The sequence below is a fragment of the Grus americana genome, chromosome 4 (assembly GCF_028858705.1).
Source record: "Grus americana isolate bGruAme1 chromosome 4, bGruAme1.mat, whole genome shotgun sequence".
Classification (NCBI taxonomy): Eukaryota; Metazoa; Chordata; class Aves; order Gruiformes; family Gruidae; genus Grus; species Grus americana.
Window position 1 is genome coordinate 46,945,693 of NC_072855.1, and position 17,065 is coordinate 46,962,757.

At 38.9% G+C, this 17,065-nt stretch overlaps 1 protein-coding gene across 1 annotated transcript; it reads right to left on the reverse strand.

Annotated features, from left to right (window-relative positions):
* Positions 1 to 5: 5 nt before the first annotated feature.
* TDO2 (tryptophan 2,3-dioxygenase) lies at positions 6 to 12,474 on the reverse strand. The gene is made up of 12 exons (XM_054823589.1): positions 12,378 to 12,474; positions 11,918 to 12,017; positions 10,733 to 10,823; positions 9,816 to 9,886; positions 7,812 to 7,939; positions 5,935 to 6,121; positions 4,579 to 4,686; positions 3,511 to 3,622; positions 3,329 to 3,386; positions 2,726 to 2,805; positions 2,031 to 2,121; positions 6 to 819 (listed from the first exon to the last, which is right to left on the reverse strand). The coding sequence occupies exons 1-12, from the start codon at positions 12,410 to 12,412 to the stop codon at positions 666 to 668; spliced, it is 1,215 nt and encodes a 404-aa protein (XP_054679564.1). The 5' UTR covers positions 12,413 to 12,474; the 3' UTR covers positions 6 to 665.
* Positions 12,475 to 17,065: the final 4,591 nt, after the last annotated feature.

The following is a 17,065-nucleotide window of genomic DNA, read 5'->3' on the forward strand; positions in this document are numbered from 1 at the left end:
AAAGATGAGCTTTAATACTGCTTTATTTGAAGGGCAAAGTAAGTACTTATATCTGCTATTCTTAACAGTATTTCTATGGAAGGGATTTACATTCACATGTAACACATAGATAGCAACATGGTTCTTGATGTATGTAAATGTTCAAGGCACTTGCGTGTCTGTAGATTGAGGACTTACTTATTTTAAATCTAGCTTTTGAAACTCTTAACCCAAAATTCCTTTTGAAATTCCACTAGAGCTCAGAAATTAATATTCTTCTGAAGGCGATGAGACTAATTACATCCTCAACTGGAAGAAGTAAATTACTAACAGCCATTAGGCAAACAAACAAATACAAAAATATGTACAAATAAGACATGATCATGATAATTCTGTATAATTTGCTCTATCTTCATGTAGGTTTTAAGAAGCCAACTAAGAGTTAAATTGGTCATTGAGTTGAATCGGGGTATCAGTCTTACTAGAGGCTAACTTGATACAGATTATTTTTTCTACAAACAATTAAGTTTCTTCCATAAACTGATCATACTATTCACAGAGCTGTCATACATAAATACCTATTTACACACCCCCACTGCATGAGAATAGCTGTTGTATTTGAGGGATAGCACCACTTGAGGTGAAAGTCCTGAAGTTCTTTACAGCAACCAGTCCAGAAAGGCAGGCTAGTCAGAGTCGTCACTGCTAAAATAGGAGCTGTCGCAGTATTCTGCCGTGTAAAGGAATTTATGAATAGTTGGGTTCATCTTTGGTATCCAGTGTCTTGGCACTAGAAACGTGGAAAGGTTGAACAAATCCACAAACACCTTGTATCTGTCACTGGAAGAGACAACTGGGATGATTAATACTGCGATAGTGGCATAGAAGGCCATAATTCCAACAGCCTCAGTAATTGCTCCATCTCTTTTATTTATTTATTAAGGCTTCTGCACTAACCCTCCTCCTGAATATTCTAGAGTAAAATTCCAATCCTAACTGTTTCTAGGCCATAGCAGATTAGACTTAAAAAGGAACTATGGCTGCTACAGTCACATCTTCTGAAAATGCAGGGTATGTGGGCTATAATCTCCAGACCTGCACTCTTGTGATAGGTAGGAAGTAGAATTTATGTAGGAAGACTGTTTACCTGAAATTAAGGAACAGTGAGAAGGCTTACTGAAAAAGTGAACCTTTCATCTTCAAATTCAATTTAACATTCTGCTTTCTGTTGCACCCTCTGTGATGATGGTTGTGATGGGAATCGTTGCCCACAGTCACCAGCTACGTACGGTTTCTCTTTGAAAACAAACCTCAAAGAAGGTCTTCTTAGAACAAGGTGTTTTAAATGTCTTTGTGGTTTTTGACATAACACTGCTGAGGACTGTCAGGACATAGTTGCAACTAAAAAGTTTGAATTGTCTAACTAGCCAAATGCTCAAATTTTGTGTAAAAAAGAGTTCTAGCAATTCAGAGAGTTCTGTGGTCAGGCCTCAGTCATCCCTTTTAAGTTCCTCTTCTGCTTCATCCAGCAGAAGGAAACATGTTTCTGATTGTTGCCTTGCACAGCCTGAGAGTATTAACTATGATCAGCTTTAAGAATATATTCAGTTCTAAATTGAAGTACCTTAGGTTGTACAATTAGAGGTCATGCTAAGGAATAAAGAAACTGTCATCAGTTGCACAGTACTCACTGGACTGACTCCCAGCCTGTATCACCTCATTAACTTCAGCTGCCTTGCAGACAAACTGAACAATGCAGGATTAATATTAATTATTGCTATTACAGTAGCACCTAGATCCCTTGACTGAGAATTATAAATGGCACTTTGCATGAGTGATCAGAAGGAGTTCTTTTTTGCCCCCAAAAGCTTGGAATTTATAAATGTCAACCTGAGGAGTAAGCGTACAACAACCAGGAGGAAATGCTAGAGTCCCAAAAGAGAAACAACAGCCCTCTGGCCTCCAATGAGCCACCTGAAATCTGTCTCCTGGCATTGGAGTCTCTACGAACTGCATTATTGCAGGTAATGGGGGAAACGCGTTATTCTTACCTCACCGTGGAGCGCAAATACTGGTAGCCTGATGAGCCTCCAGTGCCAGCCTTGCTGCCAATCATCCTGTGCACCATGCAAACGTGGTTATCTAAGTCATACAAAAGAAGGACACGGCACACGTTCAGTGTTAAGATATAACCAAAGGGTCACATCAAGGTGTGTTGCTGAAATATTAAAGACCATAAAGAGATCTTTACAGAGACACAGAACTACTAGGGCTTCAGCAATGCAGGAATTAATTACGCCACGCCTCAGTCAGCTAATATAAAATTATTGTTAATACAGAATGACGCACTAATTATTATACATTATTACGCTCTGTTAATACAGAATTAATGGATCCATTTATGGATGTCTAGACAGGGAAGGAGCAGAAGCAACGTTTGCATGTGAAGAGTTGTTGTGATGACGTTTTGGCAGACATTGGAAAATACATACCTGACCCTTAAATAAAATTGTTCAGCTAACTTAAAGCACGTCATAGAAGTGGTAGCTACACCTATGTATCTAATGATCACAGAAGCAGCTGTTCATCTTTCCGCTTGACTGAAGTACAAACAACAAGAAGTCATTCCTAAAGGACTCAAGCTCAATTCTAAAACTCTGGGTATGATTTGTCTAACAAAGGGTAAAACAGAACAGCGTACTTGCATCTAAAAGAGGGAGTGTTACCGTCAGAAAGTGCAACTTACATCTCCATTTGGTCATGAGCACATCGATATCCATAAGGGAGGTCAGAAGCTGAAAGGGAACCTGAAAGCGAGGCTCCTCCCTTGGAAAATGAAAAAGACAGTGAGACCTCTTACGATATGCTGTATTTTTCAAAGTATCGCTTCACCAATACATAACAGTCACTTAATGTCTGTTTTTCCTAAACTAGTATTGAAATATCAGTAGATATTCTAACAAATGCTTCTGCCATGTAAGTCCCGATCTGTGCCTTTTCACTCACACTTGGAAAAATACTCTAAATCTTTCTAGGACACTGTGCAGCACAGTTTGAACAAGGCATTTGCTAGTTTCAACCTGAGGAGCAGCGTCTGGTCAGACACAAACCAGCTGCCCGGAGAGGCTGAGTAACCTCCATCCTTGAAGATATTCACAACCCAGCTGGACACAGCCCTGAGCAGCCTCATCTGACCTTCAAGTTGGATCTAACTAATCTGGGTTTTCATGGAGGGTTGGACTACATTACTTTCCAAGGCCCGTTCCAACCTAAATAAATCTGTGCGGCTGTCCTTAACCTTCACCTCTCCTGCTGCCAGTAAGCGTTAAAGATATATCTTCTAACATACCTATAGAAATAGATCATTAAGGCACCCTTCAGTGCTTTATAAGACAGTCGTCTTTCTCCTGCAAAATACAAGAGTCCTTAGTTTGTTACTGATTCTTCTGCAAATTTAATGCTATTTTGTGATTGTAGGTATCATATACATAAAATAAAAAGTGCATATTGATATATATTAACACAATCTACCTTTACTAAGCAGGTGTTCATGGCGCTTTTCATCAAATAGCGAAAGTAACACATCTTTCTGTTTTTGGAATTCAGATAATAAGTCATCTTTTTCTTCTGATTCTGGTTTGGCCTTTGATATTTAAAACAAAAACAGGTTTTAGAATTCAATAGGGAGGATTAAGTGCTTGAATGACCCATGATGTAACTTCTGTTTTCATCATAAATACTCTGCAAGTTTACATCTTAAAATGTAAGAACTGTATTTTCAAACAAGATAGATGAGTCACTGTCCTTTCAAAAACACAATTACCACAAAATGTACAGTTAAATAGCTGTTAACGCAATTCAGATGAATGAATGTTCGAACAAACTGGCAGCCTATCACTTTTCTTTTGGTCTAGAGGCCTTAAAAAGATTTAATCTTCATTTGTTTAAAGTCTGATTTTTTTTTTTTCAAGGCAAAAAGAAGTCATCCTTACATAGCTATGGGTAATAAAATTTTAAATAAAAGTTTAGATAAGTTAGAAAGTTGTAAACAGACCTTGTCAGGAAATTGATTAATTCTTACATTATGGTGCTTTTCCCATTAAAATGTACTTAAAGCTACAGGTCTTACAATATTTGGGGATTTTCTTGTGCTTATTTGCCAGTGTAATTCAAATGATGACATAGCAGCAAATTGCCACTTACTGTTAAATAGAAATGGGCTGTTTATACTGATGCTCCATACTCACAGCTCAGGAGCCCAATCTTTGTGTTTACTCTGAAGTCTAGATGCAAGTAGTAACTGAAGATGAGGTGGTACTTTCAGTAAAATCAATTTCAGCCCTTCCATTGATACTATCCTTTTCCTTTTGCAATCAAAGTCATCCGTGTATCACATGCTTTAAACCATCTTAGATGTCAAATTACAAACTTATTCAGATTTCCTGAAAAAATTCCAATTTTTTTCTGCTTCTTACAGACAGAGGCTACTGAAGATTAAGTGAGTCAGACACTGTGAGCGGGCCAAAAGTCAAATTTATGTCAGGATGTCGTTTTGCCAGCTGTCTTCGCTTATAGCTAGATCAAGAGTACACTATATACCTGCACAAAGGCAAAGTCCTCTTCTAGACCTTTTAAAACATTCACTTCAAATTGTCCCCAGAAATCAAATCCTTCTGCGTCGAGTCCCGGAGTTCTTTCCAGCCATGCCTTTAATAATAATCATCATCATCATGTGTTAGAACATTAACAATGCAAGTGCATTACCCTAGAATTACAAGTTATAGCAACATAAATTATACCGCTACAGTTGTTCTTGTTTAATATCCCATAGAGGTGCTTATTGCTGGCATAAGCATGTCCGCATAAAAGATTTATACCTGCGTAATGGCGCCATGCAAACACACCCACAGGTTCCAGGTCAAGTGACCAGTGTTGGAAGACAAAAGCTGTCTCATTCTAAGAGTATCTTTAAAACCAGCTCCCTTGTAGATACAGGAAAACAATCTTGTTCTACATATACAGGATAATTGTAAAGATAAATCTCAGAAGAAAGATATAGAACCATCTATACAACCAGTTTTTATCATGTCAGGTAGGCTGAATACTGATCAAACAGTCTGTCATTAACTTACACCACAATATGTGATGATACAAGACAAATTTTCTTGGCAGTTAGCAAAGCTTTCCCTTTGATTTCCTTTTAATAATGGGAATGAAATTAGGAGGGGAAAAAATAGGAATCTTTATGGTCAAAGTCCCTTGAGAGATCACTTAATTTAGCTCCTTCTCATCTGAAAGACACAAGACCATGAAGTCTTAGCGAATGAAGAAAAGTTAGAGAAATTTCTTCTATATTCTGTATCAGGTGTCATTAGACAAATGGATAGGGCTAATAAGAGTCGATGCTTTTACTGAGGTTCATACTACATTATTCTTTAGAAAATTACATTAATTTTGTGTATGAAAATGACAAGGGAGTTAGAGTCATTCATAACCCAAAGTCATTAAATCAAGGTAAGTGATAATGAAACATTTGTTAAACATCTTTTCTCCTTTCCATTTTGGGTTGTCATTTTTTCTTTTTTTTTAACTTCTAGTAGATATCACTAACAGTGGAAATATTTTTAAAGTTTTCTTCTTAAAAGGGTTTATGGTCATGAAAAACAATGCGAATGAAACAGTGCATTTATAGTCCTAGCTCATACTTCCACAATGCAATTTATTAGTTTAACAGACTTTTTTGGACAAAAGGAAATGCTGTCAAAAAATCAGTTGGTTTTCTAATGACTAACTCTTTTTCATACAAAATTTGGTAAGAATCCAAAACACAACTGACTGGGAAATTGCCGACATGCTTGCTTCTCTCAAGGAAGAAGAATTTGTCACTGACACCAGTGAAGGACATTCTTGGGAGACGGGGGGAAACGAGGCAAGGTCTAAGACAGACGTTATCACCTCCACAAGTTGCAGCAGCGTTGGTTCTTGCTCTGATTTAAGCAGTAGCTCGTAGTCCTGTCCCTTGAAGTTATCACGATAATGCCTTCTGTTATAGGGGACTCTCAGGCTTTGGGGAACACCAATTTTGTTCTCTAGCAAGCGAAACTGCAGGCTCTGGAAACCTGAGGCTGGGCTTAGGTAGTATCTTTGGGAACAGAAGAAAAGACGACACAAAAATACGGGATATTATTTTACAATGATGGGGTTCTCTGGTTCTCCACCAAATAAAAAATACACATTTCACATTTGAAGAATATCAAATAGATATCTGAGTGTTTTTTATATGATTGCAATTAAGAAAATAAAAAAACCCAAGCTATTTTAATGAAACTACAATGCATGTATAACATATTCAAATTTTCTAGCTCTGTATTGTACACACAGATATATATACGCACACTTATGTTTTTACTGTGTTTTAAAGTGGCAGCTTTGCATGTGTGATGCACAGGAGGAAACGTCAGTGAGCATCATTTCCTTTCCAGACAGAACAAGCGGCTTCACCCCAAACAGCTATTACAAAAATATCCACCTCGTTAAAGTGCCAATGAATGCATTTTAAATAGGGTTGCTGTACAGAATAATTGCTATGCAGACAATAGAATAATGTTCAGAAAAACATTTAGTGGGTTTTGTTTGAGGGTTTCATTAATAGGATCCTTTCAGAGTTAAATCATGTGCCCATGCAGAAAAAAAATATTAATAAATCAATCTGAAATCCCACATTGCTAGATAAGTGTAGTGCACTTTGAATTGCAAATACAAGATTTGGCAAAAACAGATCATTGATTTGATCTTGCTTGCTTATCCAGTGACAGTATGTTGTTGAAAGCAGAAGCAAGGATCCATCAAAACAGATGATCAGCCCATGGATTTCCCCTGCTGTAGTGTAATGTTAGATGATACAGACGTTTCGAACTTCCAAGAGAAGGAAAATTGTAGTTTCATGTGCTTTTTCGTTGGGGAACATTAAAAGACAGAAAGGAAAGGGTACTAAAACAACGCAGAAGTGAGCAGGAGGCTGGACTGCGCTGAGGTAACGAGTCAGACGGGTCAAGGACAGAAGCAGGAGACGAGCAGGAAGGCAGACAGCGGGTGAAGCTGTCATGCACGGTACCGTAGTGGAAGGACCCAGCTGAAGTGAGGGGATAGATAGACTTGCCATGGGAGAAGTGAGGGAATAGATAGACTTGCCATGGGAGAAGTGAGGCAAGCCAAGGGACGCCACAGAAAGCCTGGGCAGAAGAGCTACCAACCACTGGCCCAGCAAAACACTGGGCAGCTACTGGAGAGCAGAAGTTATCGGGGAGAAAGAAGAAGAGACGGCAATGCTTTCTTCAGCCACTTGGAGCCTCCAGCACTGCAGACCCACTGAAAACTTGAAGCAAGGAAACACTTTGCAAACCAAGACAGCTGAAATATCTATTTGATAATCTACAGAGAGTGCCTTTCTCTCACCCAAGCACTTCTACGATTTGCCATAGAATACAGCTGCAGCTGCGCAGCGGTAAGTTTCAAGTAAATTGTTAACAGGAGCGTGAGCTATTTCTGTTGTTTCTGTTGTTTTTTTACTCTGAAACCATTCAGCAGCACCGCACATAAATATCAACAACTAACTTGCGCTTCTTTGCAGAGCATGCTGGACTCACACTCAAGCTCAACTTCTTAATTGGCCCTTGCACTCCAGTGTCATGGTTGCTTCTCTAAGGTATGCCCTCCCCTTGCTGAACGATGCGTGCACTACGAGTGCCAGGGCACGTGCAAGATTCACAGTCAGTTCAAAGGATGGGATTTACCAGCTCGTGGATTACTGTGGAGGAATACTAAGTATTTACCTGAAATCAAAGAAATCCAATGCAGTCATAGTTTCCAAAACTGAGAACTGTTCCACAAGTAATTTCAGAATCATTGAAATTCTGTTCATTCGAGTAATAACCTTCAGCATGTTCCTCTCATCTCTTACCTGTAGAAAAAATAAAGATCATAACCAGACAGAATGGTGTTCCCTTTATATTCTACCTATTTATTTCACGTCTTTTCACTCTTGTACATCACTATAGTTCCCAAGTGCTTTCCACATGAAATCTATACCAGCAGAATCTCATACTGAGTAGAGAGCCATGTTTTTAACTGAAAACTGAAACTATAATTTTCAAAGGTTGAAATCTGGTTTTCTCTGATTATACAACTAGACCAAATATATAGGTTTTTTTTTCTTTTCCACATTTTTGACTAAAATAGAAGTTACCACATGAAATTAAATTCTAGAACAAAATAATTGATATCATGATAATTTCCAACGATTACAATGCTATTTTAATGATATGTGATCTAATATGGTAATTATATTATGCTTTCTATTCTAATCACTTCTATAATAATTTCTACTATTATAGTATCATAGAATTATTTTGGTTGGAAAAGACCTTTAACATCATTAAGTCCAACCGCTAACCTAGCGCTGCCAAGTCCACCACTAAACCATGTCTCGAAGCACCACATTGTGAAGGAACAAGTCATAAGGCAGGTACGGAAAGTACTTAAAAGCTGAGAAGCAGAATATTCTGAGACGTACGTGGGGAGATCACATCTAAAAAGATGTTCATCAGAGAAAACAGAGGAAAACAGAGAACACTGCATCTGGTGGGAAGTAGGAAATATTAAATGGCAAATACAGAAGCTCCCTTCCGGCTATGTTGAACACTTGGCCTGCAGAGGATTCTGCTAAAATTCCTATTAGCTCCAACAGGATCAAATTTCTCTCTAAGACCAGGGCGTGCAACCAGGAAATATCAAATTACAAAAATGAAAGATGATAAGCATTTCCTTCATCATCTTGCTGTCTACTTAACCTTAACATTGACATTTCAAATTCTGATGATAAGCAAAGTTTCATTTTTCACAAAAATAAATAATGAAAAATTATTCTATTTAAGAACTGATTTTGATCAATTATAATTTGATACAATGTTCAACTAAAAAGCCAACAAAATTATGAACATGGAGGACAACAAAGAACATTTTCATTGGACATTATGATAAAAGAGTTCCTTCTTTCAGTCTGATCTAGTTTCAAATTTTCTTCATATACACATACTCATAATGTTATTCAAGGTATTTCTCAAATTACATGCAGTCAGCCTTTTTTTGTGGATGTAGTATCAGGTCAGGAGTTTTCCTTTGTTACCTGTTGTTACAAGGTGTGTTTAGCTTTGGGCAAACATTTAGAGATGTTCAAAATATTCCCATTATATTTGTAATTTTCAGAAATTATACAATTGTACACTGTGCTTTTGATTATTGCTTATTATAATATATATAATGATATAATATAATAATATAATAATACACAACTACCAAAAAGTTTTCCTTTTGTACAGCAGATATTGGATGGAAGGATATAGCACGTAGACTTCAAAAAATTGAACAAAGACAGAAGTGACTTTTCAACATAAAAATACATGCTAGCCTGCTAGTTTTCAGTTTTGCCTCTGAGCATGGTTTTTCTGCAGTAGAATATTCCCAAGTTAAGCTTCTGCAGTTATCCAGTACTAGTAGGAGAGTATGAGAACATTTTGGCCAATGAGGTTGGTCTTGGAGAGTGATCTACACAAAAGACAGACTTCAGGAGGAAATAAGATTTTGCAGATCAAATATCTGTAGTATCAGGATATAAGAGCCACTCGGCCAAATTTCATTGGCTTGGGGTTTTTTATGCTGTTTTTAAAAAAAGAGCACATTGCTTTAGTAAACCCAAATATATCAGACTGGATATAGGCAGGAAGCAAGAGAAAGAGAGGGCTGCATTTTCCCAAAATTAGTATTTGCTCTTAACTTACGTGGCCATTTTGAAAGATCACCCGCACAGAGTCCATTTCCCACAAAATCTGCTTAAACCAAAGTTCATAGGCTACAACAAGAAAGGCATTGTTAGCATTAACTTCAACATTACTTTGGATTTTTCTTTATAGCATTGAAGAAGTAAAACTCTTACATTTTGTTTTGAAATGAGTAGCCTATGTTTACACTTCTGGTGTATAAAAAGATGCTGATACACAAACGAATTACCTGTTACAGTATGCTGTCCTTTACCTAAACCGTGACATGAGATAATCTAACGTTGAGAATGTTGACAGATTTTTTTTAAAGCATGCTTTACGCATCAGATATTTGATGTGCAGAATGTTCATTACAAAAAGGGGAAAGAGAAAATCTAGCTCTGATACTCCAATAAAAGCTAACCCCAGAGCTGCTCTACAACCTTTATGTCATCTACATGTTTCCTGTCAATAACAGGAAAATCTCATCAGTCCAGTGCCTGCAAAACACGTGGATAGTAGCAGTTAAGGAGCGCCTAACTAGCGTGCTGGCTTATAGACAGCCTCTAGATGGTTAAAACTGGATTGAAGTTTCAGAGAAGGCACAAACCAACACACAAATTTTGCCTGCAATCAGCTGCAAAGCAGCCTATTACTCAGGGAATTAATTTCACCCCCTTAATTTCTCTAGAAATGGAACCATCCAAATCTTGGTTTACCAAATCCAAAAGTTATTCTTACGGCTTCACAAGCATAGAGTTTATTACATACAGCCTTACACATTATATAGGGAAATATAAATGCAGACAAAAGACAGACCAATTGTAGTGATTGTGTCTAAAATGAAAACAAATTGTGTATTGCGTGTTTCAGCATTGAGTAACTCTGTGTGGCAAAAACGCTGGTCAACCACCACTGAACTCCTCCCGAGCACTCACCTTGATGCGTCACAATGAAGAGATGCTCATCGTGGATTTTGTTTCCTTTCTTCTCACTCTGAAGTTCTTGAGCATTCAGTATTTTGTTCAGCTTGAAAATAAAGATAAGACTGTTCTGTAAAGCTCTCAATCCCGCTATTAGCAATGGCAGTCCTACTGTGTAGAGTTAATATTTAAGGATGTAAATATTTTTTTAAATACATATATATAGGCCTTATATTCCAGGTTGTATGAGAAGGTAGACTAAATTGTCTCAGGTGTCATTTTTACTTTTCAACTTTTAAAAAAATCTTGCCTAAAAGAGAACGTTTAGATATCTCAAGTAATAAAGTTTGGAAAATCATTTAAGGGTATTTTTAATGATAAAAAAATAGAAAACAAAATATACAGCAGATCTTTCCAGATCTTACATCTATAGAGTCATGTTCTGTGAAAACAGAGTTCCTATACTAAAATTGTGTGTCATCATGCAATAACATCTGTACAAGAGCTCTGATTTGAGGCTGTACTAGTTATTTCAGTTCTGGCATTACTGATTTTTTTACTGGGCCAAATTTACAATCTAATCATAGTTGTATTAAAAGGAATCTTTGCAAGATTCCACGTAGTATGTCAACAAATCAATCTTCTGTTCACAAGCACAGAGTAATTCTGCTCACTTCAGTTCATGTTGTCATCAAACAAAGTCTGGATTGTTATGTTATTTTGGTTTGGGGTTTTCGTGTGCGTGTGTCCTAGTCATCATCCTACCCCCTAGATTTCTGCAATATATTTTTTCAGCCAAATATTCTGGGCTTTCATGCAATAATTCGGGGAAGTTGCACATGGCCTGCTGACATGGAGAAATTGCCGAGTGGTGACTGTCAGACCAAAGAAAGCCTTTTGTGGTGCATCGCTTTACAGGTGACCTTTACCAATATAAATAATTCCCTACCAACCCCCCCCTCCCCCCCTCCCAAAATATCCAGCTTCCCTGCAGTTTGAGAAGCCATCCCACAGCCCACCTGCACTCCCAGCTGAGACGGGCACCTGTGCCCGCGAGTACACGTGGAGAGCTCAGGTAGACGAAGGGCACTTGGGTCCTGCCTTAGTGACGGGCCCATGACTGGCAGAAGCGTCAGTCACAGGTCCTGGCTCAAGTCTTAAGGGTGACCAGGGCAGTAAACATGAAATCCTTAAACTTACTTGTAGGTAGTCTCCATAGACCAGTCCACCTTTGCTGGCTTTATTTATCCCTTCTTGTGATTTGTCATCTTTTTCATCTTCCAAAGATAGCTTGTTAAATCTAAGAAGAAAATTAAGTAAATATATAAACTATTTAATTAAAGAACTATGAAAATACCTGCCTGTTTAGTAACAGATGCATCTACAAGTCACACAATGCTTTGTTTGGAGAAGATGAACCTCTAAAGCAGGCTTTTGAGAAAAACAGTACGCCCGGAATACATCTTGTCACAGTAAGAGCTGATAGCGTTACACCTAGATCATCAGACCAGGGCTCCGACAAGTCCTTGTACAATCTCTTTTCCTTTAGCTGTCTATTTGTTGATAATCATTAATTCCTCTCTGAGCTTTCATATTTTACGTTAACGTTACATCGTTTGAACCGACGTTATGAAGCAAAACACAGGCACAAGGGACTCACAGGTAGTTGTTCCCCGCGAAGGGGCACCCGCTCATGATTCCAGGATCCAAACTTGCTGAGCTGCGCGCCAGGGAATATACTCTGCTAGTGCTCCCAAATCTGCCGCAGCTGCCCTATATATAACCTTATCTCACTGCCGAGGCCAACCCCCAAATTCTCCTCCTTAGCCCTCAGCCCATCCCCGCTATTCAATAATTACAGAAACTATCGCGGCACAAAGGTCATTAAGTTCATGTGTTGTTGGCTCTCCAGGTTGGGGTGGGTTTTTTTTTCAATCAGTCAAACCAGGAATGGCTGGCATACTTGCTTTGTCCTATGGCACACGCTTTTTTGTGCTTTTTACCGCAAGGTTTCCGCCAGTTGCTTCTTTGGGCACCAAGGCTCGTATAAGAGTTAAATCAGTGAGATGTCTGCCACTGAGAAAAAGGCAATATTTAATAAATTTAGGAATTGTTAAAGTAGGTTTTTAACTTGCAGCCCTTTGTATCAAGATATCAAGATACTTTTAAGTTTAAAAAGTGAAACATATGGAAAAGGAAAGAGGAGGGGAAGGGAAGGAGAACATATTTCTATGGCAGACTGAGAGAGGCTTGTGGGAGATCTCAAGTAATATGCACACTTTCAAAAAATGTACACAGATTAAGTAAAAGAACTAAAAATAATTGTGTACATCTCGTGCTATTTTTCCAGTGGTTTAATTCATGAAAATGTCTTAATTTTATTTCCTCGTGCAAAAGTTTCACTCTCATTTGTTGACAAATGTTACCCAATTCTGTTTAATCATCAGCTTAACACACAATGACGTAACATGTAACTAGTGCACACCTCTTTCCTGCATCCCAGCCTTTTCTGAAAAAAAAGTTAATGCTCAGTTTTACTGCAAACAAAGCTACAGGGCCCCCATGACCCCAGACCATTCGCTCCCTGCAAGACTTGCGCTGCTCACTGGTGTCTGTGGGGTGGGTTCAGCTGTTCTAGTCGCTTAAGAGTAGCTGGCTCGCAAAAAAAAGTCACACAGAGTACGCGGGTGATGGAACGTATACCCTGCTAAGCCAGATGCTGTATGTCAGGCTATATAAATATTAGCTTAAAACTAAGCTGAGCCACAAGAAAAGCAGGCCTCCATCGAGGCAGCCCATCAACAAGGTCAAGGTGTTCTTCCTTCGTGATGTAAAACCTGACAGAGTACAATAATCCTCTCACCACACATCTATACATCCGTAGGCAAAGTACATGAACTCTCTGAGTTTGCACACGAACCAGAGATAATTTGCTCTCTCTTCTCTACATCTCATAGGTAACCCTGACCAAAACAAATGTTTAACCTAAACAGTGCATAAGTTTAATCAGTCTGAACTGATGCTGCAGGAATTTAACAGTCCCCATCTCACTAGAAAACTAGAAATGTCCGAAGTGGCTTTGCATTAACTTCTTGAGCAAAAGCCTTACCTCTCTCCTGTCCTGGCTCAGAAGCAGGCAGAGACCACTGTATTCATGTTTTATAGAGAAACAAAACCAATTATGGGGCTCCTATCTGCACTGTGTATCTAGCCAGGGCAAGATCTGCAGGTTGGCCATTTCCTAAAAAGCTGAGAAATATTATGGATATTATCCTTGCAATCATTCATTTAAGGAAATTCAGTATCACACTAGCTGAGTTCTGCTCTCTAGTCATTCCAATTAAAACAGACCTCAAACTATCCAAGATCAGTGGAAAAGTAGGTCTTAATGAGGACTTGAAAACCCCTGAAATAAAACCATAGACAATATGGAACCATCATTCATTCATCCTACTGGCTACCTTCACGTGATATCAGTGAGGCCTCACAAGTGTGTCATGAAATTGGTACTGGGGGAAAAAAAAAAAAGTGACTTGTACTACTTGATTATGAAATTGTCTGTTGGCAGCGTAGATGACAGCACAGACTAAAAGATCCCTCAGGTTTGGCTCAGCTCTGAGCCTTCAGCTCTGGCTTGGCTTCAGACACCCTTAGAAATAAATGTCCTTCTGCCACACTGCTCAAATTTGGGGCTCGCTGTAGGGACTTGATTCTTCTTTGAGTGGTTTGAGTGGCCTTTATGCCCTGACAGAGATTTTACAGATACTTTGCCATCTCTTTAGACTAGCATAATCATAAACGAGTCCTGATCAAAAAGCTCTTCCATGTGAATATATCTGAAAGCAAAACATAAATTTAATTTTAAATGAGGTTATTACTTTTTTTTCCCCAAATGCACCATAATTTCCCTTTTTCATGCTGAACACTCAGAACCACATCGGAGCAGATGTCACCACACACACAACTTGCTGTTAGTGCTGTGGATGTCTAAGCAAGGCTATGAAAACCAAGGGTGCATGTGTGCCCTTGAGCTTTTATTTAGTTGTTTGTTTGTTTACTTTTAAAACATGAAAGTCAGACAGAAAGACTTCTATTAATCCCAGAAACGTATCAGAGGACTCTAACCTTCAGCAGAGAGGGAGAACGTTCTGTTTCGTGACTGGGCTGAGTACAAGACAAACAGTTAAACACAGCAGAAAAAAATCCCACAGCTTCCCAGAACTGCACTTTGCGGCCTTCAGATGAACTGTCGTGGCCTTCGTGACCAAGCATGGGGATTGTTAAGCATCCTTCTTAGTCCACCCTCACCCCCTTCCTGTTTATCAATGCTGATAGTCCAGGACTTCCTAAGATACCCGTGTCCTTGCATTTAATAACCCTTCTTCTGTGAATCCACAGCCTGCAGCAATGAGTTCCATAACTGAAGTGTACATCATGTGAAAAAGTATTTCCCTGCGCTAGTTTCAAACTTCCTGCCAAGTAATCAAGTAATTTTAAGTTCTGTTTGGTACTAAGCCACGGCTTATGAGCAATAACTGTACTACACCTTTAGAATCCCAGTCACCCTTTGCCGCACTTGTGCAGATTCTGTTGTGACCTTTTTGAGATGAAGAATTCAAAAGACAAATATCTTTTTGATGTGAGCATAGTAATTTCCATAAAATTATAGTGATGAAAGGACTTGTCTCTTGGACAAAACTGCAGCTATAATAGTGAAATGCAGTATTGCAGCTACTGGTAGGTTTTGGTCGACAAGGTGCAACTCAGTTTGCAAAGGTGAAGCACCTCGTAGCCCAAGCCAGAACTTCACTGTGCCAGCTGCTATACGAGCACTGAACAATGAGAAGATAAATTTGACACCAAAACATGTCATCTGCTCAGACGAGTATTTTGTGATTTTCAAAACTGGAATTGCTATTTAAGTAGCATTTGAAATCAACAGTCTGCTTTAAGAAAAATAAAATTTAGTGACTCAAGGCTAAACCAAACAAGCTTAAACTTGATGCACTATTAATAATCCAATCAGACATTTGTATCTGGGGGAGGAGCAGAGCTCAAGGTCTTGCAAACTACAAACAAAGAGAAGAGATAGTGCTGCAAGGATTTTTCTTTTTTTTTAAATATTGTATTTCTTCTACTTCTTAAACACAAAGAACTGTGTTGTCGCTTCTCAGCATACCTTTAAATTCCATTTACGTTTCACACGTCCCAGCACAATTGCCCCCCTGCTGCCTATCATTTGGGGCTCAGCAAAATTTCTTTCACATTGCCCCTGTTAATGCTGGCACCAAATCTCCTGCCCCAAGCCATGCTTAAAGAGGAACTCTTCTCAGATTACCACCAGTTCCTCCTACAACTGTATTTTCTGAATATACAGCACTCATGCTGACTGTGCTTTCCCTGGTTGTCTGTGAGCTGCACTCCGACGGTGAAGCAGCCTGCTCTCCGAATTGTCCCAGAGGAACAACTATCTTCCTCATGTTCTGACTGATAATTATTTCCCAAGTATGGAGAAAATGTTCTTTCACTGTTATTGCCAAAACTTCCTCCTTTCATCAATGAAATGTACAGAAATCAGCCAAAACTATAAACTCAGGAAAAACAACAAATCTTGGACAGGTGCCACAGAGCTGTCCCAAGGCAAACCTATCCTCTTGTAATGCCCCGCAGCCACACGCTGCAAGGTGCAATTCTTCAGTACAGGAAGGCTGTTGGTTTTCCCCTCCTAAGCCTCTGAATCCTGGTTACCAGTCAGGCACAGTGAAATCAAAATCTGGAGCCAGAAGCTACTCCCACACCTCCACGTGGCTCAACCCGTGCTGCTGTGTACTCCATGGTGCAGCTGGCTAGCAAGTGCAAAGAGCTGGCTCGGGACAAACGCTGATAACGTTTTGCTAATCTGATGCTATTCAGTATTATCATTAGTGGCTTGGACGACGGAATAGGTTGCGTACTTCTTAAATTGACAAATGAGAACAGGCTGGAAGGTATAATGGCATGCTGGCAGATGGGGGCTCGAATTCAAAATTATCTTAATGAGCTGAAATAAATTATGTGCAGCTTCAGCGATGCAAAGGGTAGTTCTTTGAACTTCAGCTGTGACAAGCAAACTAGCAAATAAGAAATTCTTAGAAATTATCTGGATATTTCAGTTATTAAAAAAATAACATGGTAAGCAACAAAAGGCAAAACTGTGAAAAGAGCAGACTTTATTCTGGAAATTTTCCACATGGCATGGGAACCCTCCTCTCCATCCAGCATCAGAAAGGATTTGTCTGTTGTATTATGTCCTGTGGACCACTCTTCAAGAAAGATGAAGGCCACTTGGAAAGAGCTCAGAAGAGAATG